Source organism: Oculina patagonica, chromosome 10, assembly GCF_052425735.1.
Source record: "Oculina patagonica isolate OP01 chromosome 10, crgOcupat, whole genome shotgun sequence".
In the NCBI taxonomy this organism is placed as follows: Eukaryota; Metazoa; Cnidaria; class Anthozoa; order Scleractinia; family Oculinidae; genus Oculina; species Oculina patagonica.
Window position 1 is genome coordinate 6,620,924 of NC_135767.1, and position 26,989 is coordinate 6,647,912.

The window sequence follows — 26,989 nt, forward strand, 5'->3', positions numbered from 1 at the left end:
CATGAGCCAGTAGGTTGGTCGGTATCATCTGGGGGGAATAACCCAAATGGTGATTTTTAGGAAGATGGAGTGTTAAATAGTCAGAAAATGCCTGATAGCAATTGATCAGTGATAGCTTGTGGACTTAGGAGCCTTTAAAAGGTTTCTCTTAGCATGGAAACGAGGCTAAGGCTGAACTGTTGAATAACAAAAAAGTTCAAAAAGCTTTATTTTATCTTATATCGTATTCTAGAGATTCAATTTAAGTATACAGTGTATTTGCTTCTTTTAAAAGTCACATGATCTGTCACGTAATCATAAAAGGTTACGAATACTGAGGCAGATTTTGACTGTTTGGTGTTATTTTTTCTTGGGATAACTTTAAATTTTTGCATCCGTTTATCTTAAATTTGTAAATTATCAGTCACAATAGACATATTCCTGATAATTTAGGAAAGTTGAAAGACCTTTAATCACACCGTGTTGTATTAAGAATGACTTTTACGAACGGCCGAGCAAGAAATTGATTTCCTGGCAGAAATTGGAATATCGATTTTCTTCGTTTTCTGCTCATTATTAGCTGTAAGGTAGATAAGAAACCTGATGTAGTTTGTTTCCCCTAGAGGTCTTCTAATTTTAAGAAAACAAAGAAAATCGATTTTGGTGGTCGAAGTCACAAATTTCCTAACTTTTAAACCCGAAATTAGCTATTATGAACACTACTCGCGTTCGCTTACAAAACCGCGCAGAGAAATTTGGTCACTTCCTATCAACATAAAAACTCTTTTTCTTTCGCAAGAATATAATTTCAGGGCTTTAGCGCAACTCTTCCAACTGAAAAAAATGAACTGACGAGGAATGCTTTTTACGATAACAAAAATTTGAATGAAATAGTAATTTTCAACGGCAGTATTTAGCATGTGGTATAACATTAATTTTTTTCAATTCTTGCTCAAACGTGCATACAGATATTCTTATTAAACATACCTGAGAATTGGCTCGGGTTATTGAAAAGATTCTCACTTAGAGGGCATCAAACTTCGGCAAATTTTCACAGCATGACCGTAAACTGTGTAAATACTTCTAATTGCCAAACGCCACGATAATGAATGTTTTAACCCCAAATGCTCGTCTTTCCTTCTTCTTGCCGAATGTTCCATTGCAAAATTCCCTTTTCAACGAAAGAGTGAGATAGAAAAGCCAACCTGGGTCAATTAAGGTCCATTTTGATCACAAAACCTCTTCGCCATTTTGGCACAAGATTAGATTTGTGACTTACGTGACATAATACACGTGACATGAAACACGATATTGTGACGTAAGTGAGTCTGCGCAGTAAGAGCTCTGGGGTCGAGAATGTCACGGAGTTAAAATAACGCAAAACAATTCTCCAGCACCGCCAACGTAGTTTGATAGTTTGATAAAAAAAAAATACAAATAAAATTTTCCAAGTTAAAGTAACATAGAAGCCTATTAATTTACAGTTTCATTCGAAGTCTTTTGCTCCCGCAACAAACTCAGCTGCAACCGTTTGGTTTGCATTCCACTTATGGCATAAGTGGTGGGGATATGCACACGAGTCCAGTGCATCAGCCAATGCAAGAATGTCATTTCTTTTTCCAAATTTTATATCATAAATTATCAAAAATAATCAAGGATATCAAAATTAAATCAATAACAACACAAAGGAAACGTTTGTCTATGAAATTGTATTCAGAGTATTTTTCCCTAATCCATAGGTTTGGGATTATTTGGCATTATAGGTATGCAATACGAATGTTAGAATCGGGAGCGGGTCACGTGATTTGTCACGTGACCTGTCTTTAAGAACTTATATATATTTAATTATTGAAACACTCAATGACCTGAACGTCAGGAAGTATTCGATCAACCTTTCTTTTTGCGTGGTATAATTTTAACAATTTATTTTCGTCGACCATTTTTAATTTTTAAGATTTTACAGGCGTTAGGCGGGGTGGGGGGACGAAAACCTTTGTAGTTCGCAGAAACTACCACCGATTGCTTGCTATCAGGCATTTTCCAACTCTACAGTAATAGGGCTTCCTTAAAAAAACAAAGAACCTTATTCCCCCCGAATGATACCGACAACCCAATTTTGGGGCTCTGGCTCATGGACTATAAGTCTCTTATGAAACTCAAGTTATCTGAGGGCAGCATATTGATCTAGTGCTGGATTATTCTGTCTTACTAAGAGGTTACTGTTTATACCTTCTAGGGAATTTTCTTGTTAATTTGAATTAATGAATAAACTCGATGGAGAAAGAAAACAGACAACCCTTCAAAAAGCAAGTAATATGAAATTGTTTAAAGTGGGCTAAAAGCGAAGGAAATCGGAACACTTTCTTCCGCTCAAAAATAAAGTTTATTTGCCGACAATTATGTTCAAAACGAACTTTTTTCCTCACAAGTTGCTCAAACAGAATTTCACTTAGGAAATTTAACTGATTTTGAAAACAACTTTACCAGGTGCAGCCATTGTTCGCGTATTAAAAGTCAGTAAAAGACTAAGCCAGGGAAATAATAAAAACTTCCCCTTTAATTCCCTGCACTGAATGCTTAAACAGTGGCGCTAATTGGTTCAGCGTACGCAAATACCAAAACAAAAGGTAACAAAATAGAAACCGATAAGTTCGTCAATATAAGACTGGGTTATTGGCCATTTTTATAATACTTCATATTTAACAGTATGTGTGTATTTTGGTGAAGTTTTTTCAGTGAGGACACTTTGTGATGCCTGTCACAAAGCGTGCATTTTTATTGACGTTCAATCCTAATAAACAAATCTATAAAAACGGAAACGCAGTTAAACTCTCATAAGAACTTTACAAGTGACAACAAGTGATTGAAAAATAAATTCTGGTCTCCCTAATTAACAGAAATCGGTTTTCATGAAAAATCGAAAAAAATATCAGCAAAACTACCGGAAAACAAACAAAAAAAAACTGAGAGAGAGTGAACAAAACTCGACATGTAGATTAGAAAACAACATTACGCCATAACAACAGTATTACGACCGAGAAAGTATTAGTTGACACGCAGTTTTGATAAGAAGTCGGTACCACAAAACCAAACCAGAACCGAGCTATCAAGAAATTAATTCTCTAGAATTATGCTTGTGTTATATCAGGATAAAGACACGAGTTCGCTGGACGAATTTCCTGGCAATTTACCTTGTACAATACACCATATGTTGCAGTTAATTGCTTCGGTTTGTACTCAAAGAAGAATTGATACACATGAGGATAAATTCTTTGGAAAGATAGCTTAAGCCGAGACAGCCCTGAATAAAGTCACTTACGAAGGAAATTACCCACTTTACATGGAAATCTCTTTCCAAAAATACATAGCGAAAACAATTCTCAGGCCGGGAAAATTATAAAATGCAAACATTGACATGCATGAAAGTAGAATAACAAGAAGTTAAGCCATTACATGCAATATTATTTGCGCTGTCGAGCAAGTATCGAGACGGAATTTTGACAAGAAGGAAGTACCACTGATAAAACCAAAGCAGAACCAAGCTATCAAGAAAATCATTCTCTCAAGCCATCCTTGTGTATCGGTCATGACGGTGAATAATACAGAATCACTCGCCAATTCCTTCAACGAAACCAGGTCAGTGTTTTATTGTACGAAGTCGCTACAACTCATCTGGGACTTAAATAACACAGTTTCGCTTAAGATTGTTCTTGCCGTCACGACCATTGCTTGTCCTGTTACCATTCTGTTAAACCTCTTGGTGATAATAGCATTGAAGACGAGAAGAGAACTGAAAAAGAATTCAAACATCTTGTTGTCTAGTTTAGCTGTAACTGATCTTTTGGTGGGCGCTGTATCCATGCCACTGACTATCACTTTTAAAGCGTTACTTTTGCAGCGAATTTTATTTGAGGATGTTATCTGTACGATACGTAACATTGGTGTCTTTGTAATGTACACTGCTTACTTTGCGTCGTTTCTACATTTGCTTCTTATTGCTTGGGAAAGATACGTGGCGATAGTCAAATGGATGACATACAATGCAATTGGTACAAGAGACCGTTGAAAGAAGTACGTGAGAGTTGCATGGCTCTTCACATTACTAACAATTCCTCCAGTAATTATATTGGAAACCTTTGGCGTCCGTCATAAACTGATATTAGCCGTGGAGATTATACTGTGCATTTTGTGGGTTGCGTGCCTTTTGTTTATACTATACTTTTATGTTAAGGTTTATCTTGGAGTGCGAAAGCAGAACCGAACACAAATCCGCCGCACAGTGATTGCTCAGGCAAAAGCGAAGCTTGAAACAAAGATTGCTTACACTACTTTCTGGATAACACTTTTCGTCTGTATCTCGGGCGTTCCGAGCATTCTCTTTAGCATTTTTTACGCAATATGGCCTTTTTTCCGCGAGGGTTCTATTTTCCAATGGGCACAAACAATGCTTCAGTTAAATTCTCTCGTCAATCCACTGTTGTACTGCTACAGAGACCGCCGCTTAAGGAAAGCTGCACTGGAGATGTTAAGGGGCAGAAAGCCTCAAAGAATCCAACCAGTAGCTCGGACTGTACGTCGAACTAGGCGACGTCGCTATTCCGTGGCATCGCTAGATGTTGAGGAGCCTCAAATCGGACAAATACGCCCCCGCTTTGTTAGATCAGAGTCTTGCGGTGCTGTGATGTGCTCAGAAATCAAGGTTCGGCGAAAGTCGAATGATACAGTGAAGGAAAGACCCAGATCAGCTCCATCGAAGGTAAAAAACGAGAAGGTCTCCACACAACAGTGCAACAAACTAGTTGTAACAGCTGAGATTGAATATGCCCCAAGAAAAAGACGCATTCCGCGTAATACTGAATTGCCCAAAGATACCACGGAGCTTAAAAGATCTCGACATCGTATGGGTGGTGGTAAAATTGTGCGATCAGCATCGCTGAATGAAAACTTCCTTCGGCACACTAATAAGCTGTAATCAAAATGAAGCAGAAAGGAATTTCTCGAGATCCAAGTCATTGCCAATGTTATCAATAACCTTAAACACATTGGACAACAAACTAACTGTTGCTGTGTTGACTAATGTGAAAGAACCCGTGTGGAACAGTTACGAGGAAACGAAACTTTAGTCAGTTGTTATCATGAATGATAACTCAGCATATACTGTATAATATTTAATTTCTGTCAACGTTTTAATGCAGTTTAAATTGCTTTCGTGGCTACCGTAACGGCCAAATAGAGCATCTTCCCTTCTTTGAACAAAAGTAGAATTAAAATAAAATCGACTTTCCAAAGAAATGACATGTGTTTCTTTTTATGTCTACAGTAGTTTCTTCTTTTTTTTTTAAAAAAAATGGTAAACTTGCTCTAAAGGGTTTTTTTTTTTTTTTTTCTCCCTTTAAATAAAAACTTGCTTTTTCGCATCAAGGAAAACAACCCAGCCTTTTTCATCCACAGTCCGGGATAAAACCAAAACCAATCGTGACTTGGCTTACGCGCATTTTCCGCGTTGGGCGTCGGTTTCATATTTTCGCGTTCTTGGCGCCGATTGCATGTTTCCCGCGCTTGGGGTCGATAGCATTAGGTTATGATAAATTCTGCTCGTAAATTCGCGAATTATGCCTGCCGGCAATACTCGTAAAAATCAATCTTTCTGCTGAAAATTCGGCTCGGGATCGAAATTCTGTTCGAATTCTGCTCGGTATAGCTGGCTAATAAGACATTCATTGTGTAGAGCAAAATTGTAACTAACTTTAGATATTCTCTCATTTTACTGTGTGTAACAAATTGGTACGCCATTCGTTGGGGTGACATGCTGAGATTATGTTCTGTAAGCGCAGTTTAGAATGGGTTTTCGCTAATGTTATGCAATGCGAGATTCCAGGCATTAGTTATTTTCGATCAACTTATCTTATGTGTTAATGATTTGACAGAGTTCTGCTCAAATTGTTTTTGAAAGTACGGAGTTTTCACGGTATATAATGCCCGTTGCCGGCCCAAAATAGTGAATTATGCTCGAAATTTTAACGGGAGAATTTATCGCAGCCAAAGTTGTATGCCGTTTTCTGGTGCTTGTGTTGGCGTTTTCGCTTTAAGCTTTTTTTATTATAAAATCATCCGGCATTTTAGTAGCAGTTAGATGATTTTCCATTTTGCTGGATACAAAAAAATCAAACTAGTTACAAATGTTTTTTTTTTTAATTTTACCTAAAGATGTGTCTGGAAAATGGCAAAAGAAATGGTAATTAAGTTTTAGGCACATCATTGCGAGAAGAGGAAATTGTTTTTTAGTAGTAATTTGTTTTTTGACAAATGAGTCCACATATGCGTCACTGTTTGTACTTTTTTAGGGGATTCCATGTCATGTTGAATTAATGAATTACTGGATAAAGGAAAAACGCAACCCTAAAAAGGCGAATAAGTATGGAAATTTTTAAAGTGGGCTAATAGCGAAGAGAATCGAAACACTCCCCTCTGCTCAAAAATAAAGTTTATTTGCTGAGAATTACGTTCAAAACGAACCTTTTCCCTCACGTGTTGCTCACACAGAATTTCACTTAGGGAATGTAACGGATTTTGAAAACAACTAAACCAGATGCGGCCATTGTTCGCGTATTAAAAGTCAGTGAACGACTAAGCCAGGCGAATAATTAAAACTTCCCCGCTAATTCACAGCACTGAGTGCTTAAACAGTGGCGGTAATTGGTCCAGCGTACGCAAATAACAAAAGAAAACTGATCAGTACGTCATATAAGACTGGGTTATTGGCCATTTTCATATTACTACATATTTTACAGTATATGTGTGTCTTTTGGTGAAGTTTTATCAGTGAGGACACTTTGTGATGCCTGCCACAAAGCGTGCATTTATTGGCGTTCAATCCTAATGAACAAATCTTTAAAAAACGGAAACGCAGCTTAACTCTCATAAGAACTTTACAAATGACAACAAGTGATAAGAAAATATATTCTGATCTCCCTAAATTAACAAAAATCTGTTTCCATGAAAAATCGAAAAACGATGTTAGCAAAACTGCCGGAAAACAAAGAAATAAAAGAGAGAGCAAACAAAACTCGACATGTAGATTAAAAAACAACATTACGACATAACAACAGTATTTCGACCTCAAAGTATCAGTTGACACGCGGTTTTGTGAAGAAGTCGATACCACAGAACCTAATTAAACCAGAACCGATCGCGAGCTATCAAGAAATTTATTCTCTAAAATTATGCTTGTGTTATATAGATTAAGACATGATTCGCTGGACGAATTTCCTGGTAATTTACCTTGTACAATACACCATATGTTGCAGTTAATTGCTTCGGTTTGTACTCAAAGCAGAAATGAAACAAGTGAGGATAAATTGTTTGGAAAAATAGCTTAAACCGAGACTGTCCTGAATGAAGTCACTTACGTAGGAAATTAACCACTTTACATGGAAATCTCTTTCCAAAAATACATAGCGAAAACAATTGTCAGGAAAATTATAAAACGCAAACATTGAAATGAAAGTAAAATAACAAGAAGTTAAGCCATTACAAGCAATATTATTTGCGCTGTCGAGCAAGTATCGAGACGGAATTTTGACAAGAAGAAAGTACCACTAATAAAACTAAACCAGAACCAAGCTATCAAGAAGCTCATTCTCTCAAGAAGCCATCCTTGTCTATCGGTCATGGCGGTGAATAATACAGAATCACTCGCCAATTCCTTCAACGAAACCAGGTCAGTGTTTTATTGTACGAAGTCGCTACAACTCATCTGGGACTTAAATAACACAGCTTCTCTTACGATTGTTCTTGCCGTCACGACCATTGCTTGTCCTGTTACCATTCTGTTAAACCTCTTGGTGATAATAGCAGTAAAGACGAGAAGAGAACTGAAAAAGAATTCAAACATCCTGCTGTCTAGTTTAGCAGTAACTGATCTTCTGGTGGGCGCTGTATCCATGCCACTAAATATCACTTTTAAAGCGTTACTTCTGCAGGGAGTTTTATTTGAGGATGTTATCTGTACAATACGTAACATAGGTGTCTTTGTAATGTACACTGTTTACTTTGCGTCTTTTCTACATTTGCTTCTAATCGCTTGGGAGAGATACGTGGCCATAGTCAATTGGATGAAATACAAGGTAATTATTACAACAGACCGTGTAAAGAAGTACGTGAGAGTTGCATGGCTCTTCACATTACTAACAATTCCTCCAGTAATTATATTGGAAACCGTTGGCGTCCGTCATAAACTGATATTAGCCGTGGAGATTATACTGTGCATTTTCTGGGTTGCGTGCCTTTTATTTATACTATACTTTTATGTTAAGGTTTATCTTGGAGTGCGAAAGCAGAACCGAACGCAAATCCGCCGCACAGTGATTGCTCAGGCAAAAGCGAAGCTTGAAACAAAGATTGCTTACACTACTTTCTGGATAACACTTTTCGTCTGTATCTCGGGCGTCCCGAGCATTCTCTTTACCCTTTTTTACGCAATATGGCCTTTTTTCCGCGAGGGTTCTATTTTTCAATGGGCACAAACAATGCTTCAGTTAAATTCTCTCTTCAATCCACTGCTGTACTTTTATAGAGACCGCCGCTTAAGGAAAGCTGCACTGGAGCTGTTAAGGTGCAGAAAACCTCAAAGACACCAGGTAGCAGCTCACACTGGACGTCGAACTAGGCGACGTCGCTATTCCGTGGCGTCGCTAGATGTTGAAAAGCTTCAAGTCAGACAAAAACGAACACGCTATGCAAGATCTCAATCTTGCAGTGCGGTTATTTGTTTGGATACGGTTCGGCGAAGGTCGATTGAGACAGTGAAGGAAAGACCCATATCAGCTCCATCGAAGTTAGCAAACGATAAGGTCTTCATGCAACAACGGAACAAACTAGTTGTAACAGTTCAGATTGAACATGCCTCAAGAAAGAAGCGAAATCAGCTTAACACTGAATCACCAAAAGATACCACGGAGCTAGAAAGATCTCGACCTCGTATGGTTGGTAAAATTGTGCGATCAACGTCGCTGAACGAAAGCTCCCTCTTCACACGGAGAGACTTTCATAAAAAATCAGCAGAGAAGAATTTCCCGAGAACCAGGTCATTGCCAATATTATCAACAAACCTAAATATATTAGAAAACAAACTAACGGTTGCTGTGTCGACTAAAGTGAACGAACCTGTGTGGAAAAGCTATGAAGAAACGAAACTATAATCAGTTGTTAACATGAACGTTCTAAGTAATATATCAAACACGAGAGGCAGTGTTTCATCGGGATATCCAAACACCGAGAAGAGAGTTGAAAATACGACGCGCAGCGGAGTATTTTTGACGAAATTCGAGTTGTTTGGATGGCCGATGAAACACTGTCTCGAGTGTTTGATATATCTTCTCAATCGAAACAAAAACTACGAAGTAAACGGAGAAATAAAATCGCAAAAATCTATGCTAATTAAGAACGGGTTTCCAAACCACCGTCACGGTTTTAATTTTCTTTGTTTTAACTTGATGAATTATTAATGAGTCTGAGAATGCAGTTTAATTTACATTCGTGGCTACCCTAACGGCCAAAGAGCATTTCTCCTTCTTTGAACAGCAGTAGAATTAAAATATAATTGACTTTCCAAAGAATTGTCATGTGTTTCTTTTAGCTATGTCTTTTTTCTGTCTTTGGTAGTTTCTTCTTTTGTAAAAAAGCTGAAACTGGCTCTATTGCTAACGCATCAAGAAAAACAACCCATCTTTTTTCATCCAGTCCGGGATAAAACCAAAACCAATCGCATTTTCCGCGTTGAGCACTGGTTTCATATTTTCGTGTCCTTGACGCCGATTGCATGTTTCCCGCGCTTGGGGTCGATGGCATTAGGTTAAGATAGATTCTGCTCGTGAACTCGCGAATTATGCCTGCCGGCAATACTCGTCCAAATCACGTTTTCTGCTCAAAATTTGGCTCGGCATCGAAATCCTGCTCGAATTCCGCTCGGTACAGCTGCCTAGTTAGACACTCGCTGTGTAGAGCAAATTTGTAGCTAAGTGTAGAAATTCACTCTTTTTACTGTGTGTAACAAAACTGTTAGTAATAAAAGCAATCGTATATATTTAATGTTACTTTGTACGATACCATTTGATAAGGTGATGTAGGCTGAGGTTAAGCTTTCAGCGCGGTTGTCAGCAACTTCTTAGCTAATGTTATGAAATGCGAGGTGAGATCTTTTCGATTAGTTTTAAACATTTTTTTTAAAAAAATTGACTTCTTTCCTTCATGTTACTGATTTTTCAGAATTCTGCTTAGATTCGGCTCAGACAATGCGGAATAATGCCGGTATTAAAGCCCACTGTCCAAAGAAGCGAATTATAATTAAACTTATACCATGCCATAGAAAATACAGCCAATCAGAATACAGGAAAGCCGTTGTATATTCGACGGTATTCAACCCAACCTTCCCATCGTGCGCTGCGATTGTATTCTCGACGAAATTTAGTAAGCGTATTTTCTATGGCATGGTATAAAATAGTTACACAACACTTTCTCGTGGTATACTATGGAATATCCCACTTGTCACTTGTATTTTCTTGGTATACACACTCGCCTAAAGGCTCGTGTGTATACCGAGAAAATACAAGTGACTCGTGGGATATTCCATAGTATACCACTCGAAAGCGTTGCATAACTAGTATTTGAAATTCTGCCGGCAGAATTTATCCAAGCTTTAGCGGCTGCTTGTTTACCTTCGCCTATCGTCGGTTGTATTTTTCTCTCGGTAACCACGTATTTTGTCAAGTTTTACGAATCAATGAAGTCGGATCTCTATGCTGTAAGAAAAATAGTTGTCATGAAAACACCAAACCAGTGGTAGATCTAAAATTTACCCTGTTTGATTTTGTACACTTTGGGGTCTAAACGTTTTAAAATTACGTATACTAGACGGAGAAAATGTCTCTTTCCAAGGTATCTTTGTCTAATCAACAAAACAGACATGTTTACACGATTTTATGATACTGACGCTAAAAAAAACTTTTCTTGTGCCTTCGGAGGAATGGTTATTGGTTTTTGTTATTATTATGTTAAATAATATAACTTCGACTCTTGTTAAACGGCCGTTGGCCGAACGCTTCACAAGAAGAACATAGGAGAACATTAGATACCAACCTAAAATAGGTAACGTTAAGTTTGAAGTAAAACTTTAAATTAAAATGTCATTAGCAGATTCTACATTAAATTTGACCAAAGCAGGTGAATCTTACAAAAAGCAGCTGGGCGAAGAAAAATTTTGTCCATTGTCCCATGCTAACAAAGAGAATTTTTTCTGGTTATGATATCCATGTAGATGTTAGTTGTATGATAAACGGCGAAATTTGAGTTAATACAAAGATAAATGTTTTTTTCTTTTTTTTTTACGATAGGGAGATTTGGAACAGATTTTGTTTGCACGCTCTTTTAGTCAGCAAATAAAAAAAAAGCGAAAAAGAAAGAAAACGACGAGCTGAATACATTTACTTTATTTCTGCTTATTTGCGTTTACGGATGTTCGAGAAAAAAAAAGAAATGCATCTTCGTTAAAAATGCGTGTGAAAAAAGGACAAAAAAACTTGAAATTTTATGAATCCATCAGGCATTGCAATGGCAGTTAAATGAGTATTCATATTACTCTTGGAATATGAAACGAGCAAAAAATAAGTAAGATGAGCGAACAATTATCGCAAGGAAGTACATCAGTTGTTCGATCGATTTATAAAAATACGAAGTTTAGCTGAGGCCTCGTCCATAAGTATCTTTCTTCAGTTGAAAACGGATTTTTTCGGTTTTTAAAACTTCGCACGTTTCGTTATCGAATCGTCGCTCGCCCACATGTATTCGTTTCCGTTTGAAAACAAATATCTTTTATACGGATTGGACTTGAATTATTCTAAACTTGTCTCTTTCTTCTACTAAAATCGAATTTTTGGTTGACAAAGTTGTATCACAATTAACTTTTACATACTGCTCCAACTTAGAACTTCCGAGATCTTTAAAATCTTATATATGCATCTCTATTGAATTAATTAACACTTCGAGACCGGTGGTAAAAGAAGCTCTAATGATTAAGTCACATTCTGAAATAACAAGCCTAACATTTTACATGAAAGAGAATAATGAAGCTGTGGTTTGTTCACTAAGATCCACAGAAGAAATTTTTGTGCGAACATTAATTTTCACAGGGAGTATTTGGCAAAACCTAATTAAATAGAGTCTCGTTCTCCTTGACCAGCAGTATAAATCCCATTTCCCAGCCCAAATTTTGCCCACATCCCATTTCCCAACCTACTGTCACAGTTTTCTCAAATTTGCCCAAATCCCAGTCCCGTTGTTTATTTGTTTGTGATTCCCAGTCCCAGTGACCCAAATCCCATTTCCCCAGTGAAAATTTGCCCAAATCCCAGTGTCCATTTTCCTCCTTCAGGCTCCTCCAGGAGGTAGCTCTATAAAGGGGGAAATTCTTCTTATTACGAATACCACTGCATAACAGATAAAATTTTTGATATACTAATAGCAAAGTTAATCCGTAAATATTCTATGGATATTAAAACTACAAGAAATCACAGAAGGGCTTGCCTAAGGAAAATCAAAGATCTCTTCGAGATACTCGAGGTAAAAGTACGGGAAATGATAATATTGAAAGCAATTTGCGATGCATTGAATCAACTAAACAGGTAAAAACCGATCATAAAGCTTGACTGCCACTTTGCTCCAAAAGAAAGGTTATCAGTCGATTGATTTTCCTGATTATCAGCTGGCTGGGAATTTTCCCTTGTCAAATTCCCGCTTTAGCCATAAACCAAGCGTCTGTCATAATCGTCTCGAGTTCCACCTTTGTCTTTATATTTACATTTTATTAGAGGCACAGTGCGGTACAGTTACAAAAAAAAAACCGTTTCCGTAAGTAGACCTTACCCTTTTATAAGCGACGAGCAAAAGCCAGTATAACAAGTACATAAAACGGACTAAATGACGGTGTTTCCGTGAATATCGGCTGGCTGCAATCTTACTATTTTAAGTAAACAAGCAAAATAGTTGACAAAATTTAACTAGCTTTCTACTTAAAAATTAGACTATGAGCCAAAGTTTTCTGAAGGAAATAGTCAAAGAGGTGTAGCCGAGTTAAATATATATCATAAAGAAGGAAATAGAACTAAAATTGAATTATGACTAAAAACTTCCTTAGGCTTGTGGATGTAGAGGCAACATGATTAACAATAAGAGCTCTCTCTCTTAGCCGGCTGGGCCTTGGAACGAGGAAACAAAGGGCTCTGGGGACAAAGGATTTCCAGTTCTAGATTCTAGGACTTCCGGTCTTCATGTATGCAGTCGTGACGTTTCAAAAGAATGTATGAGAGAGTCGTTACGGACTTCCGTTTAGGAATTCTTTGTTCCAAACAGCCAATAAAAAAAATTCGAATTAATTCAAAAATTCTATGTCCCCAGAGCCCTCTGTTTTCTCGTGCCAAGCCGGCTAAGAGAAACGAAAGGGCTATGGGGACGAGAATGTATATTATCAAGAACTTTGTGCTCGTAGTTCCCAGTCTTGCTGCGTATTGACATGCGTAGTGCGATTTAGAGTGAACTTTGCACGTGGTATCACGTGTCCAGTTTGCAGATGTCTTCATACGGGATTCTGTCAATTCTCTTTCCTCCGTGGGGTCCCTGCAGGATAAAATATCGGCACGCAATGCGTACATGAGGTGGTTTGTAACATAATATGCCTTTTAGTAATTTCACACCATTCACTTGTAATGTACTGTAGGCTTGATTCAAAAATAGTCTGTGTTCCCACGTTACACAGAAAAGGCAACTAGGAGTATTGTTACTCTGCCAGGATTGGATACAATGCTACATTCATTGACATAAACCTTGGCACAATTGCTGTTTTTCTTACTTGAAACATGAAAGAATTAAGTAATTCCCCCTCTCCCCCTTAACAATATTGCATAAGATGCAAAAATGCCTTCAATTGCTGCCTACGTTTGCTCACAAACTGAAACGCACTGCCCAGGGAGTTTGGGCACATTGCGCTATTCAACACTGAAATGGGGGGGGGGGGGGAGGGGGGGGATGCACCAACGAATTTTGTAAATGATTGTAGTCCATCACAAGTTACTGACTTCTAAACACTTTTGTCATGTTAAGTAGTTGTTGTGTGTCTGGTATCGACCCATGTTCACTTACTATGAGAAACAAGCTTTTGAGAGCTATTGTGTGCTACAGTAAGGAAATGACTGCATTCCAGCCTAGTGCCCTTCAGACCGGAGCTAATATCCCAGTTTCTGTAGCAGTAAGCAACTACTGTAGAAGTATTTCTACTCCCCCTGGATGGGATGCTAGTCCATCACAGGGTTACCCCTGCTTTAAATTCACCCATACGCATTAACATGTATATGTTGCGCACTGTGATACTGCCCCTTTAATTTTTAATGCAATGAGTGTCAAGACACAAGCATGTTAAAACAAGCATAGCTGGCTTAGCTTACATCTTTCAGGTCTACTGTAACAGAGAAGCTCTTTTCATCCAGGGCCACAAGCGAAGCTGTTGATCCTCCATGGACTCCATTTACAATCAAGACAGTCTTCCCTATAAGACACAGTCACATACAGCCTTCTTACTATCAAAATCAACCTCCTAATTCTCCCCACTACGTCCCATACTTTTTGCAGATTTCACAAATGAGAATTTAATTTTCAGTCAAGATGTTATTCCCAGGTTGATCAGAATCTTTATACTCACTAACATTTGTTGTAGACATTGTATAGTTGGAGGAATTAGTGCCAGTTGATGGCGACATCACTTTTCCGAAAAGTGACTGAGCCTGCGGTTTTTGTCCAAGAAGTTGCTAAGCAACATGATGTATCTATACGCGCGACGGCTCCCGGAGTAATCATGAGCGCTCACTCTAGTATTTGATTGGATTAAATAATTTGGAAATTCTTTGAGCGTTTCAACGAAGATTTGTCAAAACTGGCACTTGTTCCCCCGACTGGTAAAGTAGTGCAGTATAATATTTATAGTAAATAGTTTGAGCCCAGGAGTTTCACTTAAATATCAGATGAAGATGACTTCCACTTTGGTTGTTGAAATGTCATTCTCAAACTCATTTATAATTCATCAAGTTAAAACAAAGAAAATCATAACCGTGAAGGAGGTTTGGATACCCGGTCTTAAATTTGCATGGATTTTTCCGATTTTATTTCTCTGTTTACTCCGTAGTTTTTGTTTCAATCGAGAAGATATATCAAACGCAGGAGACTGTGTTTCATCGGAGCACATCGTATTTTCAACTCTCTTCTCTGTGTTTGGAGACCCCGATGAAACACTGCCTCTCGTGTTTGATATATCACATCATCAACAACTTTTTTTCAGAACTATTCACACCACGACGATCACACTATATGAACTAAGAGTTCTTGGGATAAAACCCTGGTCTTTACTTTTGTAGACCATAAAAATGATACCATAAAATGTCCAAAACTTTGCAGTGAAATCCGCTTTGAGTTTTGAACATTTTAGAATGTCTTTTAGAGTGTAGACCATGTAAGATGCGGTTTGTTTGCTAATTATATTCTTTTAACTTCTTTTAACATCAAACTTTTCTAAAGCACAGTACCTAAAGCTGGTATGACTGTTTCCAGGTGTTCCTGGTCAACCTTTATCACGTCTCCACCATCAGACATTTTTATTGTCGCAACAAATAGATTTTGAATATCCTAAAGTAAGAAAGAGAACAAATCATGCTTGTTCAGTTGCGTCATGGCTTACAGATTGTAATTCTTACAATGGCAACACATAATTTTATGTAGCACATTTTATGTACCTTTTCAATGCACTTTACAATTCAAGTCAAGGGTGTGATAGAAGGACAGCATGTTAAGGTGTGTATTTCACTCTGACTAGTCGACTGCTGCTTTTTTATATGCAGAGATTTCTTTTATTTTGCCCAACATTGCTACACAAAGCAAACTTATGGCAGTGAATAACAAAGACATGTGTATTCAATGACATATTCGTATACACGTACAGGTATACGTAAAAAAGGTGAGCATAATCTTCGTATATGTTGTTTGCTTATTTCTGAGCTGCACTGTACATGTATCGCAACCACTATCAGTCCACTGATCTCAACAGGGCAGTCCAACACTGGGGACCACGTTCCCTACTCTTTTCAAACTTTTAAGGTCAGGACTACATGTATATCCCAGCTGGAGAAACAGTTATGACGACAATGATGATGGTGGTGATGATGATGACGATGATGTAGTTTCTTTAATATGAAGATGTGTAGGAGACAAGGCCAACAGTTAACATGTCTACCTAATCACATGATCACCTGAACTGAGGCAAGCTTCTTAATGCACAGCCAGCATGATCTTAACAGTTATTTGTAGACCCTAGTTGATGGTTCAGCCAAGATTCCAACCCACAAGCTTTGCACTCTTTATCCTAGCGCCCTATCAACTAAGCTAACCGGGTGATGGCTTGTTTGCTTTGAGCTTTCAGTGTTCAAAATAAGTGTCAACAGAAGTCAATATTGGTTGTGAGATTAATTAATTTTCGACTAGATTACATTCACATATACCTTTATTGTTCCTTTCTTTTTGTAGTATTTGTCTCCAAGTTTCTTGGTAATGACTTTAACAACGATTCCCTGCAGGCAACAAATCAAAACTATAGTTTTATTTGATTAGAACAATCAAAGTCTTTAAGAAATATGGGAACAAGAGTTGATCTGACTTGCACTGTATATGTACTAATGCATTGGAAAAGAAAATCTGCTAACATTTTTTGCATTAACTCAAACCCCAAACAAATATCTTTGATAGGTCCATTTTCTGATTAATTTTGTTAGTTGGTTAGTTAGATTTTTTCTTTTTCACTATATTCTCTTGCCTGTTTGCATCCTATTTCACTCACTTGACGAGTCTCTTACTCAATCATTCCCTCTCTGCATTTCTTCCTTTACCACACATGCAGACATCCCAACTTAGCTTTCCTTAACTTACTTTTGCTATCCAATTGGCTCTGCGGGTTATTTTCTTCTTTTTTTGCTCTTCCATCTGCAACAGAATAACACCATAGTAACATTTAGGGCAGACATTAAAAATTGATGTTATTTTCTTAACTTTACAAAGATTTGTGTTGTAGCAGTCGGAAGGTTTGATACTCACTTTTAAAATCCTGGCTAAAGGACTGCTCACATATCACATGACTAGAACTGTTGTACTTTAAAAAATATGATTTATCAAAATATAAATATTTTACTCACTTCCATTATTTCCTCTAACGCTGATTTCCGTTTTACACTGTGAAAGAAGATAGATCACATATTTATTGCTCTATTATGCCTCTTGGACAAAACAAACAAACCATGTTTTCCTATTCAGGCCATCAGACTGGAGCTTTCCCAGTTTCTGTAGCCCTAATGCCATAAGCCCTGGGCTTATAATTGCTCTTTAAATGTCTCTTTCAGGTTGGCTTATTTTCTAGGAAGGCTTATACATGTATATGGAGGTGGGGGAGGGACTTATTTTTGGAAGCAAATTAATTTTGCGTTTCAAAAATCTTTGGGTTTGTATAATTTGGACAGGATACTTTGTCTGAAGTTTTTCATATCGAAGTGGTGAAGGATAAAATTTGTTTAAGGTACTCAAAAAGTGCAGAGTGTCTTAATTAACACTTTTGGTGCTTACTGAAACCTTAAAAATGTAAAATATAAAACATTAGCTCTACAATATGTTTCACAGTTCTTTATGCTGTAAAAACAACATTTTTGGGATAACCCCATCATTGATGAAGGGGTTATCCCCCAAACATTTGTTTTGTACAGCATTTAAAGCACTCTGAAAGTGTTATTTACAATTTATTGTTAATTATTTTAAGTGCCACACAGCAAAATAAATTTTTCGGGAGGATCATATTGCTGTGTCTGAGATTTTTTTTTTGATGGGGGGGGGGCTATTTTCAGAATTATATGATACCTTTCTTTGGTCTTCTCCTTTTCCTTCTTTTTTTCCTTTTGAATCAAACTTGCAGAACTCATGGGATTCTGTAGGCCAGTAGGTTTTAAGGTGACTCTGAAAGCCAATGAGAGGAATGGTAGTTTTGCTGACGGTTTTAATGGTTTTAGAGTTTTAAGAACAATAAACATGCAAGTAATCAGTTACTAAAAATTATTATGTTATACAGTAAAAACCCGCGTGTAAGAACCTAGGGAATTAAGAACCTTCTGGCAGAAATTTGCTTTTTTAGTACCCCAAAGTATAAGAACCTGTTTAGCCAAACAAAATTCAACAGGTTCTTATATGTGGGGTTTAACTATTTATTTTTTTTTACTAAAAACCAAAAAGGTGATAGAGAGTTTAGAAAATTTAAATTATGAACCTCAAAATGCACAATGCATGTTGAATTTGAACTGTTACTATGAAACAACAGTACTGTATCATTGATCAATTAATGTTGTTGGACTTCTGGCAACATGGGCACATTAAAAAATATTTAAAATGTAGAACAGAACAGAGACCAGATTTTATACTATTTTCTGATGATCAACAACAATGTCTACTCTGTAGAAATTAAGAACCTAATTAAGAACCTACTTAGCCTAAAATGTCAATAAGTACCCCATAATACAAGAACCTGTTTTGCCAAACTCTGAAAAAAGTAGGTTCTTACACGCGGGTTTTTACTGTACCTGACAATTAATTATGTCTCAATGTCAAATGAACAAGGTTTTAACGACCTGAAGGTGATACATTCAGTACTCTTAAAAAGATTTCTGCAGGTGATTAAAAATATTTTCAAAAATTTCCCAAGGCTTGCAAAAGAAGACAAGGCGATTTTCCCTTTCAATCTGTGGCCTTACTAGACCTACCAGTACAACGTTTTTCCAACATGCAAAGAGCCAAAAAAGAATCTCTGACAAAATTATATTTAATAAATTGTATCAGGCAAACTTAATATTTCTTTCTTGGAATCATTTTTTTTTAATCAATCAAAATTAATCATTTTTTTTAAAAGGGTTTATTTTACACATGCAATTAAAATAATAGTCTAGATTTGTGGTGCAGACATGAGAAAATGGTTTGTACTGTTTGTATTAATCCTTGTTACATGTAATATAATTAGGGAGGCGCGGTGGCATAATGGTTAGCGCGCTCGACTCCGAGTCGAACGGCCTGGGTTCGAGGCCTGGCCGGGGCGCTGCATTGTGTTCTTGGGCAAGACACTTTACTCTCACAGTGCCTCTCTCCACCCAGGTGTATAAATGGGTACCGGCGAATTTACTGCTGGGGGGTAACCCTGCGATGGACTAGCATCCCATCCAGGGGGGAGTAGCAATACTCCTAGTTGCTTAATGCTACGGAAACCGGGATAAGCTCCGGCTGTATGAGCCTCATGGCTCGGACACAGACTTTACCTTTTTACCTTACATGTAATATAATTACATGTACATAGTGTACCATATGTCTCAACTTTTTAAGGTGCTTTTGAAACCTCAGCAACATAATTTACAAACAACATAATTTACCAGACGTGTTCATTATTTAAGTACTTGGGAGTGTCAATTTCATGTCAATCATGTACTCACCCACTGGGTCCAGGAAGGGGTTCTTTCTTCTTGGCTGCTGGCATACTAAATGTCACTAACAAAATAAAATAGTAACAATTTAACAATTAGAACCTCTGACAGTTGACATGTGAAATAGAAAGACAGAATTTTGAATTAAGTAAATCCTAGATCAGTGTAATAGTGTCATTGTCCAGGTGAGGGTAAGGGTAGTCTAGAAAAGAACTGTTGCATGTGAAAAAATAAAAAATGCTGTCATACAGTCGTGTTCATTTGTACTGTTGTTACGTCTGATCAGGCATTTGCATGAAAAATGGCATCTTTTAGGGGTCACAAAAAGGTTCAAGCCATGCCCAGATTGGTAAGGGGTTTAGTTCAATTTTTCTGACAAGCATCCCAGTTCCTTTCATATGAGAGTCCATTCCCTCCCCCTGGGTTTCATTTTGATTAACTGCTAGTGTTAAGGTTACTGGCATTTGAGGTCAAAAAAGGTAAAGTACCTGCATATGAGCCTAGTGGCCCATCAGGCCGAAGCTTATCCAGTTTCCGTAGTTATTTACATGTATATTTATTTATAATAAAGCAACTAGGAGTATTTCAACTCCCCCTCGATGGGATGCTAGTCCATCGCAGGGTTACCCCCAGCAGTAAATTCGCTGGTACCCATTTATACACCTGGGCAGAGAAAGGCACTACGAGAGTAAAGTGTCTTGCCCAAGAATGCAACAGAATTACCCGGCCAGATCTCGAACCTGGACTGCGTGATCCAGAGTCCAGCGCTCTAACTGTTAGGTCACTGTGTCTCCCATGGCATTTGAGGTACAGTGTACAAAATAATGTACTGTGTTGTATGTGTCTGTGCACAGTATTGTGAAAGACTACTACTGTCTTTTCTCTGCTGACTGGAAGAAATGTTTTCTTTACAAGATAAAACAAGACACCAACAAACCTTTTTCCTCTTCATTATCTCGTTTTAGTTCTGTGAAGACTGGTTCTTGCTGTATTGCCAACAAAACCAAAATACAGTAAGTAAGAAACAGGGAAGACAAAACCATTAACTAAAGCCACCTCCAAGTAAAAGGAAATTATTTGAAAGAAACAATACTTTTCCAAAACAAACCTCATCAACTTTTCTTCCTCGATCTCTTTCAATTTGTTTCTCAAGTAGCTTAGCTGTTCAAAAACAATAAATTTTATAAAAAAAAACTGAAGATGTAACTCAGGATGCAACCAGTTCCTGGAAGTAAGTAAATTCTTTATTTAGAAAGGGCTCATTTAATAGCTAATAGCTAAAAGACCTGTGGCCCTCGGCACTATGAACAATATGTACAACAATATAATTATTTTAATTCAATCTAGGTCAAAATTAGTCTCCTCCACGGCCTCTATTTGGGATAGTGGCTGTGAAGGAGACTAGGTCAAAATGTACATTTTGTATTCAGGTTAATTTGTTTCGAACTAAGGTTGATCTGTTTCAAGCTGAAGATTAAACTGTTATAATCACATTAGACAATCAGTTCTTAATTATTTTATCATAAATTCTAATACATGATTTTAAATTGCTTTTTGTGATAATACAAGTGTTTTCTTCAAGTTGAAAGTCTACATTTGAGCATAGTGGCTCATCAGACTGGAGCCTTTGATTGGATGCTAGTTCATCCAGAGTCCCCCCCCCCCATTAAATTCGCTGGTACCCATTTATACACCTGGTGGAGAGAGGAACTATGAGAGTATTTTAGTGTCTTGCCCACGAGGAACACAATGCAGTGCCACGGCTTGAACCTGGTCTGCTGGATCCAGAGTCCAGCTCACTAACCATTAGGCCACTGAGCCTCCCAGTAAGATATTTTTATTTTTTTATTATTTTTATTGCACATCTCAAAAATGCTCCTTACAAGAGGTACTAACAATACAACACAGGAGATTTCAAGGTTAACAAAACAAAGCATTGAACACTTACATGTACATGTAGTAGAAAACTAAATTTTGAATTAATATATTGAAAACAAATTAACCTAAAAACAATTTGACCTATGTAACATAATTACCACTTTCTTACCTTGCCTCTCCTCGTCATCCATCTCTAGCCTTTCCTTTGCTTCAGCTGCCTACAGACAAAAATTAATTACACTTGACTGTCTTGTTAAAAAATCCCAATTTTATATATTAACCACTAAAATTATTTGCAGCTACACAGGATGCAAATCACAACTTATTTGAAGAACAACAAAGTTAATAATCAGTGCCGGGATTTCAAAATGTTTTGAAGGCATCAGTTACTGGAAGAGTAGGAAGCTGTGACAATGCTGAGCTTGCTTGTTACAAGCTGATTTCTTTGGTCAGAGTAACCATCAACATATAAACAGGTAGCTAGTGGATCTCCAGCAGTCACCGGCTTGTTTTAAAAACCCTGTCAGTGGCAGAACATCTGTCAGTTACCAGTTCACAGAAGGTTGTTCATCCAACTCCTGTTGGAAGGACTCAGAAACCTCATTTTCCAAGTAGCTTTGTGCACAATACTTTTTTTTGTACAACATAAACATTTTGGTTACTGGTATTTTTTCTTGATTTAATTGTACTTTTTTGTATTTGTATACCTTTTGTCTCTCAATGGTTTCAGGATCTCTGTCAATGTAAGCTATAAACCATCCTTTTTCTGTTTGATCCACCTTGCAGTGTCCTGAGACATAAAATTAATAAGAAATACATGTAACAATAATTATCGCTGATGTATCTCACTGCTGCAAATAGGTACAATGCACCAACAATGCACTTGGGGCATTTTTATTTCTTTTTAAAATAATCAAGGAATGAGAAGTTTTTAACTTCAGAGTTCACAAATTTTTGAAAGGCACAAAAATTATTTTTTTCATAATCTGTAAAAATTATCCCTTTGCAATGTATTTCTGCAAAAATGATCTCCCACAAAAAAATCCACCCCAAACACAAAGAAACACAGAACAAACGGGCAAAATTCAGAACTTTATACAAAAATGTACAATACAAATGTAGTACCGTAATATCTATCAAAAAAGGCAGATAAAAAATGCTTTACACCAGATTATTACTATCCAGTAGAAAAAAAAAAAAACCAGAACTGTTATCCTTTGAACACCTGAGACCAGCAATTTAAAGTTTAATTTCAAACTTAAATTTATGACACTATCATAGATGTAGGAATTATTGAAAGTACAGGTAACACTTAGAATACATTATGAAAAAAAAGTATAAAATTACCTTCTTTACCAAGCCATTTGACAAACTCAGTCAAGGTTTCCCACTATTATAAAGAGAAAACAGACGAAAAGATATTATTGAGACAAGTGGATTTTCCTGCCATGCAACTACATTGTAACTTTCCAAACCCATTTTTTGATAGAGAAAAAATGGTGCATGTAAATTTGCCTCCCTCATTACCCTATAGAGACAACGCTACCTTATTGTAACTTATTTTCGCGGGACTTAATTTTCGCAATTTTCAAAATATTGCGAAATTAAAGACCCACAAAAATATATTCCATCGTTCTATCTAGGATTTTTCGTTTGGGGGAGAAGTTGCGAGTGGCTTCTAGGGGGGTCCCCCGGAAAATTTTTTAAATGGATATGTGCTGAGATGCAATCTGGTGTATTTTGAGACACAACCTTGATATATTTTCACCGTAATTTTATATTGTTTTTTGGTCATCAGATGATTAGGTTTTGACAATGTTAGCTCGGCTGAGACGAAGAGTTCCTATTGCACTATTAACACTACGAGGAAGTGAATAAAAGAGATAAACAGTGGCAATGTTTCAGTTATTAACTTATCTTCGTAGCGATGGAAATTATCACAAATTCTTTTTTGGGGGGAAGCTGGGCTGTTTTGGGGGGGGGGGGGGAAATCTTCTACCCTGAACACCTCTAGATAGAACCCTGTATTCTTAGTGTTTGTGAAATTAAGTTACCGCGAAAATAAGTGATAGTAAGGTAATACTGGCCAGCATATTTGAGCTATTCGGCAGTTTCATTTTTCTTTTAATTATTTGTTTTTTTTTCTTTTCTTCAAGCTTTAAAGGTATTGCACTGACCTGAGTAGCATTCATGTGTGTATGGTCCCTGTCACTAATGTAATCTTGATAAACTTGGTTTGCTCGCACTCTGCGAGTACCTTAGAGAAACAACATAAAACAATAGAATGTGCAGTCTGTATGGGTAAAAATTCTGGATTTAAGTACATGTAGTCTTTTCCATTTTTAGGGTAGTCCATTTGGATAGTCCATTGAAGTAGTCCATGAAAACCGGACACTCTATGATTTGTCCACATCCCTAAAATAAATGAATAAAACTAGGTACATTGTGTCACATACCAAATTGTCTCTTCAAAAGCTTGAGAAACTCATCTTGAAACTCTCTGAAAATACAATGTAGAGTAACATACATCTGTACATTCAGTACACAATCATGAACAGCTAAAATTAAGGAATATTTAACAAATAGCAAATCATCACTATTATTTCCCTCTGCAACTAGTGGTTATAATGATGATGACAACAATTTTATTTCAGTGTCAAAGTATTTAGCTACAAATGTAAGCTAACTGGAGACACCTATCTACTCCAAACTAATCACTTACTAACAACCATGTTCCCGTGGCCTCTCTCTCTCTCTCCCTGCCCCGTAGAGCGAGAGAAGAGAGACCCTGGTTGGCTCTGGCCACATGCCTTGAGGAGTCCTCTAATGAGGCCTTCCAAGGGGGGTAGCCGTGTCGCAATGTCGCATGTTTCTGAGAACCCATGTCGCCTAGCTAACAGCGGTAAATGTCGCTGTCGTTTTTTACCCCATTGTTTTGCTGTCGCTTCGTGTCGCTGTCGCATTTCAGTGCTGTAATGATGTCGTTTGTCGCTTTTAAAATGTTCCATGTTGCCAGTTTTCAGGGTCATGTCGCTTGTCGCTTTTACCCCTTGGAAGGCCTCTCTAATGTCAAGTAATTTATGTCAAGTAATTTGTTGTCCATTGTTGAATTCAAAGTGAGGCTATCGCATCCGCTGTGACCTCCCATTTTGAATAGTGTTTATTCCATGTCAATCTAAACGTTAAGCAAGTGATTTGTCTTGAGGAAATTCACTGTGGCGAAGATGGTGTTGCCGTGTTACTGACAGGATACCAAAAGTCAAGTATATTCCATCTTGTTCCTTCACTGTTCCTCGACAAAATAGACTGTGGACGTCAAGCAGCGCTTTGTTGCGGGGAGGGGGGGAGGGGGGTAGGAACGAGGTTGAGGTACTATAACTATTTACAAGTGTAGATATAAAAGTGAACTACATGTACGTAATTTAAAAAGAATAGTACAACGATACATAGATATACAAGTATGCAATATTCATAATTTACAAAGGTTGCAGCAACCAATATTGCTGTCTATGTGACTTGAAAGGTATATTTTAAGCTTATATTTGTGCCTTGAATGCTTTCATTACTCAAAACACTGGTTTACTCGCCACAGAGTGCAGACAGATCAGGGTATTTAGAGTGCTTAGGATGCTCAGCCTGCTTCAAAAAAGTTCTGCTTTTCTGCTTTGCGTTTACATGTACATGTAAGGTTTAAATTTAAATAAAACTTGCAGGTCATGTAAATTTAAGCTTAAGCTTACCTTGAGAAACTGTCCATGTACTTGTCAACATCCTCCGCCAATAACAGAAGCTGGCGTTGATGAGATTCTGACATTGTGTGACATTTGAATCCATTCTGAACAGAAGGAAAAGAGTGAAGGAAAAATTATTGAACTCTTTGATTGTATGAAAAACGAATAAACGTTTTTAAATCGAGTTGTGGAAAGTTTTGCTACCTCATCTCGACATTGTTTCTGACACATCTGACAATACCATCGCAGCTTCTGCAATCCTTTAGCTTTTATCCTATTCGCTATGGCTTTGGGAGTTAATGGTCCTGCTTTTTCTTTCCCCATGCTGCAAATATAGAGCTAAAACTGCCTCCGCTTTTTCTCTGCAAATGTTATTCGTCGTTATTCGTCCATTTACTCGTCCGCCATGATAACACCAGCATGCAATGCGCGTTGCACTTAGTTCCAGTTTCCTCGCGTCTTGGTTTGACGGTGAGTGCTAGCACAAGCCTTCATTTCCTTGAAGTGTCCGTTCTCATATAAAAATCATGGATAAATCTTGCCAAAAGAAAGAGAACTTTCTACAAATAATTAGACTTTAGGTGTCAAATAAATCACACCTTTAAAAATGTAGAGTTTTGAAAACTCAGTTCTATCGTTTAACTTTGGATAGCGAAAACATAGACCTTCATGAGAAACGCTGTCCAGAAGCCCATATTACATCACGTGACATCATAGAACATTGCTCCTGTAAGTCCTCCTTGTTGCCTAGCAACACCACAATTTTGTTGCGTCATCATGACGCGACAACTTTCCGGTTCGTGCCAGGTTTTGATTGGATGGCGTGAGAATCGGAAACTATTCGCGTGTTTAACGAGGATTTGCCTAAAATTGCAACTATACTCTCTACTTCCTCTGACCGCATAACATGTTTCCAAACGAAAACGCGCAGGTATGGACAGTTGACGATGATGTTCAAACGCTATCAAGGGCAGAAATATTCTGCTACAAGATTGGCAAAATTGAAAACGAAGACTCGTGAACATGCAAATCAATCGGGTGACCCTATTCGGCCGAATGGCGGGATGACGGAATGTCACTAGTTTGCTTGCGGTTAGCTTCACCCCGGTTTGCTTGTGGTTAGCTTTTATTTGTTGGCTGGGGTAACGTATAGTATTGACGTTTAGTATAGTGATTGTTTTAATGAAAATTTGTGCCACTCCACCATTTCGCCGAATAGGGTTACCCAAATCAATCCAACTTGACTCAAAACATCGTCCAATTCACTGACTGCCTATCATTCGTTCTCGTGTCATTATGTATTTCATATGTAAGCTGTAAAAGCAGCAAAGGGTTCAGTTTATTATTTTGTTCGTCTGAAATAAGATTAAAGATTTTGCCTTTGGGTCAAACATATGTTTGAATTTTTTTAAAAAAAAGTAGGGCCAGGGAGGTCAAAAGTAAGGCCACTAGGGCTGGGCAAAATATCCCACCAGGTCGTGTTTAACCAGGTATCTTATAGAGGGGTTTTATCTTGTAGCCCCATTACTATTCCGTGAGAAAAAATTTAGGCAAAGGCCTAACTCAGAATATTATCTAAAAAAAAGTTTGATATTTTTTTCCTGACAACGAAAGGTTAAAAAGGTATAAGAATAAACTGTAGTAATATGCCCAATGAGTGATGTATTTTATTTATATTACGAACCCATAAGTTTTTCAAGTCGTCAAACGTTATCTGTTTCGATGGATATATACTAGTTATGCAACAAAATAATCTCGCCGAATATACTATTTCACAAGTTTATTTTTTATTTTTTTTAACCTTCAGTT

The 26,989-nt window shown here is 37.4% G+C and overlaps 1 protein-coding gene across 1 annotated transcript; it reads right to left on the minus strand.

Moving 5' to 3' along the window:
• Nucleotides 1-12,551: 12,551 nt before the first annotated feature.
• Nucleotides 12,552-25,612, minus strand: LOC144667483 (DNA/RNA-binding protein KIN17-like). Its single transcript, XM_078528904.1, has 17 exons — nucleotides 25,385-25,612; nucleotides 25,190-25,284; nucleotides 23,906-23,949; nucleotides 23,627-23,706; nucleotides 22,797-22,839; nucleotides 22,157-22,239; nucleotides 21,619-21,667; nucleotides 20,680-20,732; nucleotides 20,509-20,557; nucleotides 19,581-19,635; nucleotides 17,971-18,066; nucleotides 17,259-17,295; nucleotides 16,996-17,049; nucleotides 16,572-16,640; nucleotides 15,603-15,702; nucleotides 14,472-14,572; nucleotides 12,552-13,647 (listed from the first exon to the last, which is right to left on the minus strand). The coding sequence occupies exons 1-17, from the start codon at nucleotides 25,502-25,504 to the stop codon at nucleotides 13,582-13,584; spliced, it is 1,194 nt and encodes a 397-aa protein (XP_078385030.1). The 5' UTR covers nucleotides 25,505-25,612; the 3' UTR covers nucleotides 12,552-13,581.
• Between the last annotated feature and the right edge of the window lie 1,377 nt (nucleotides 25,613-26,989).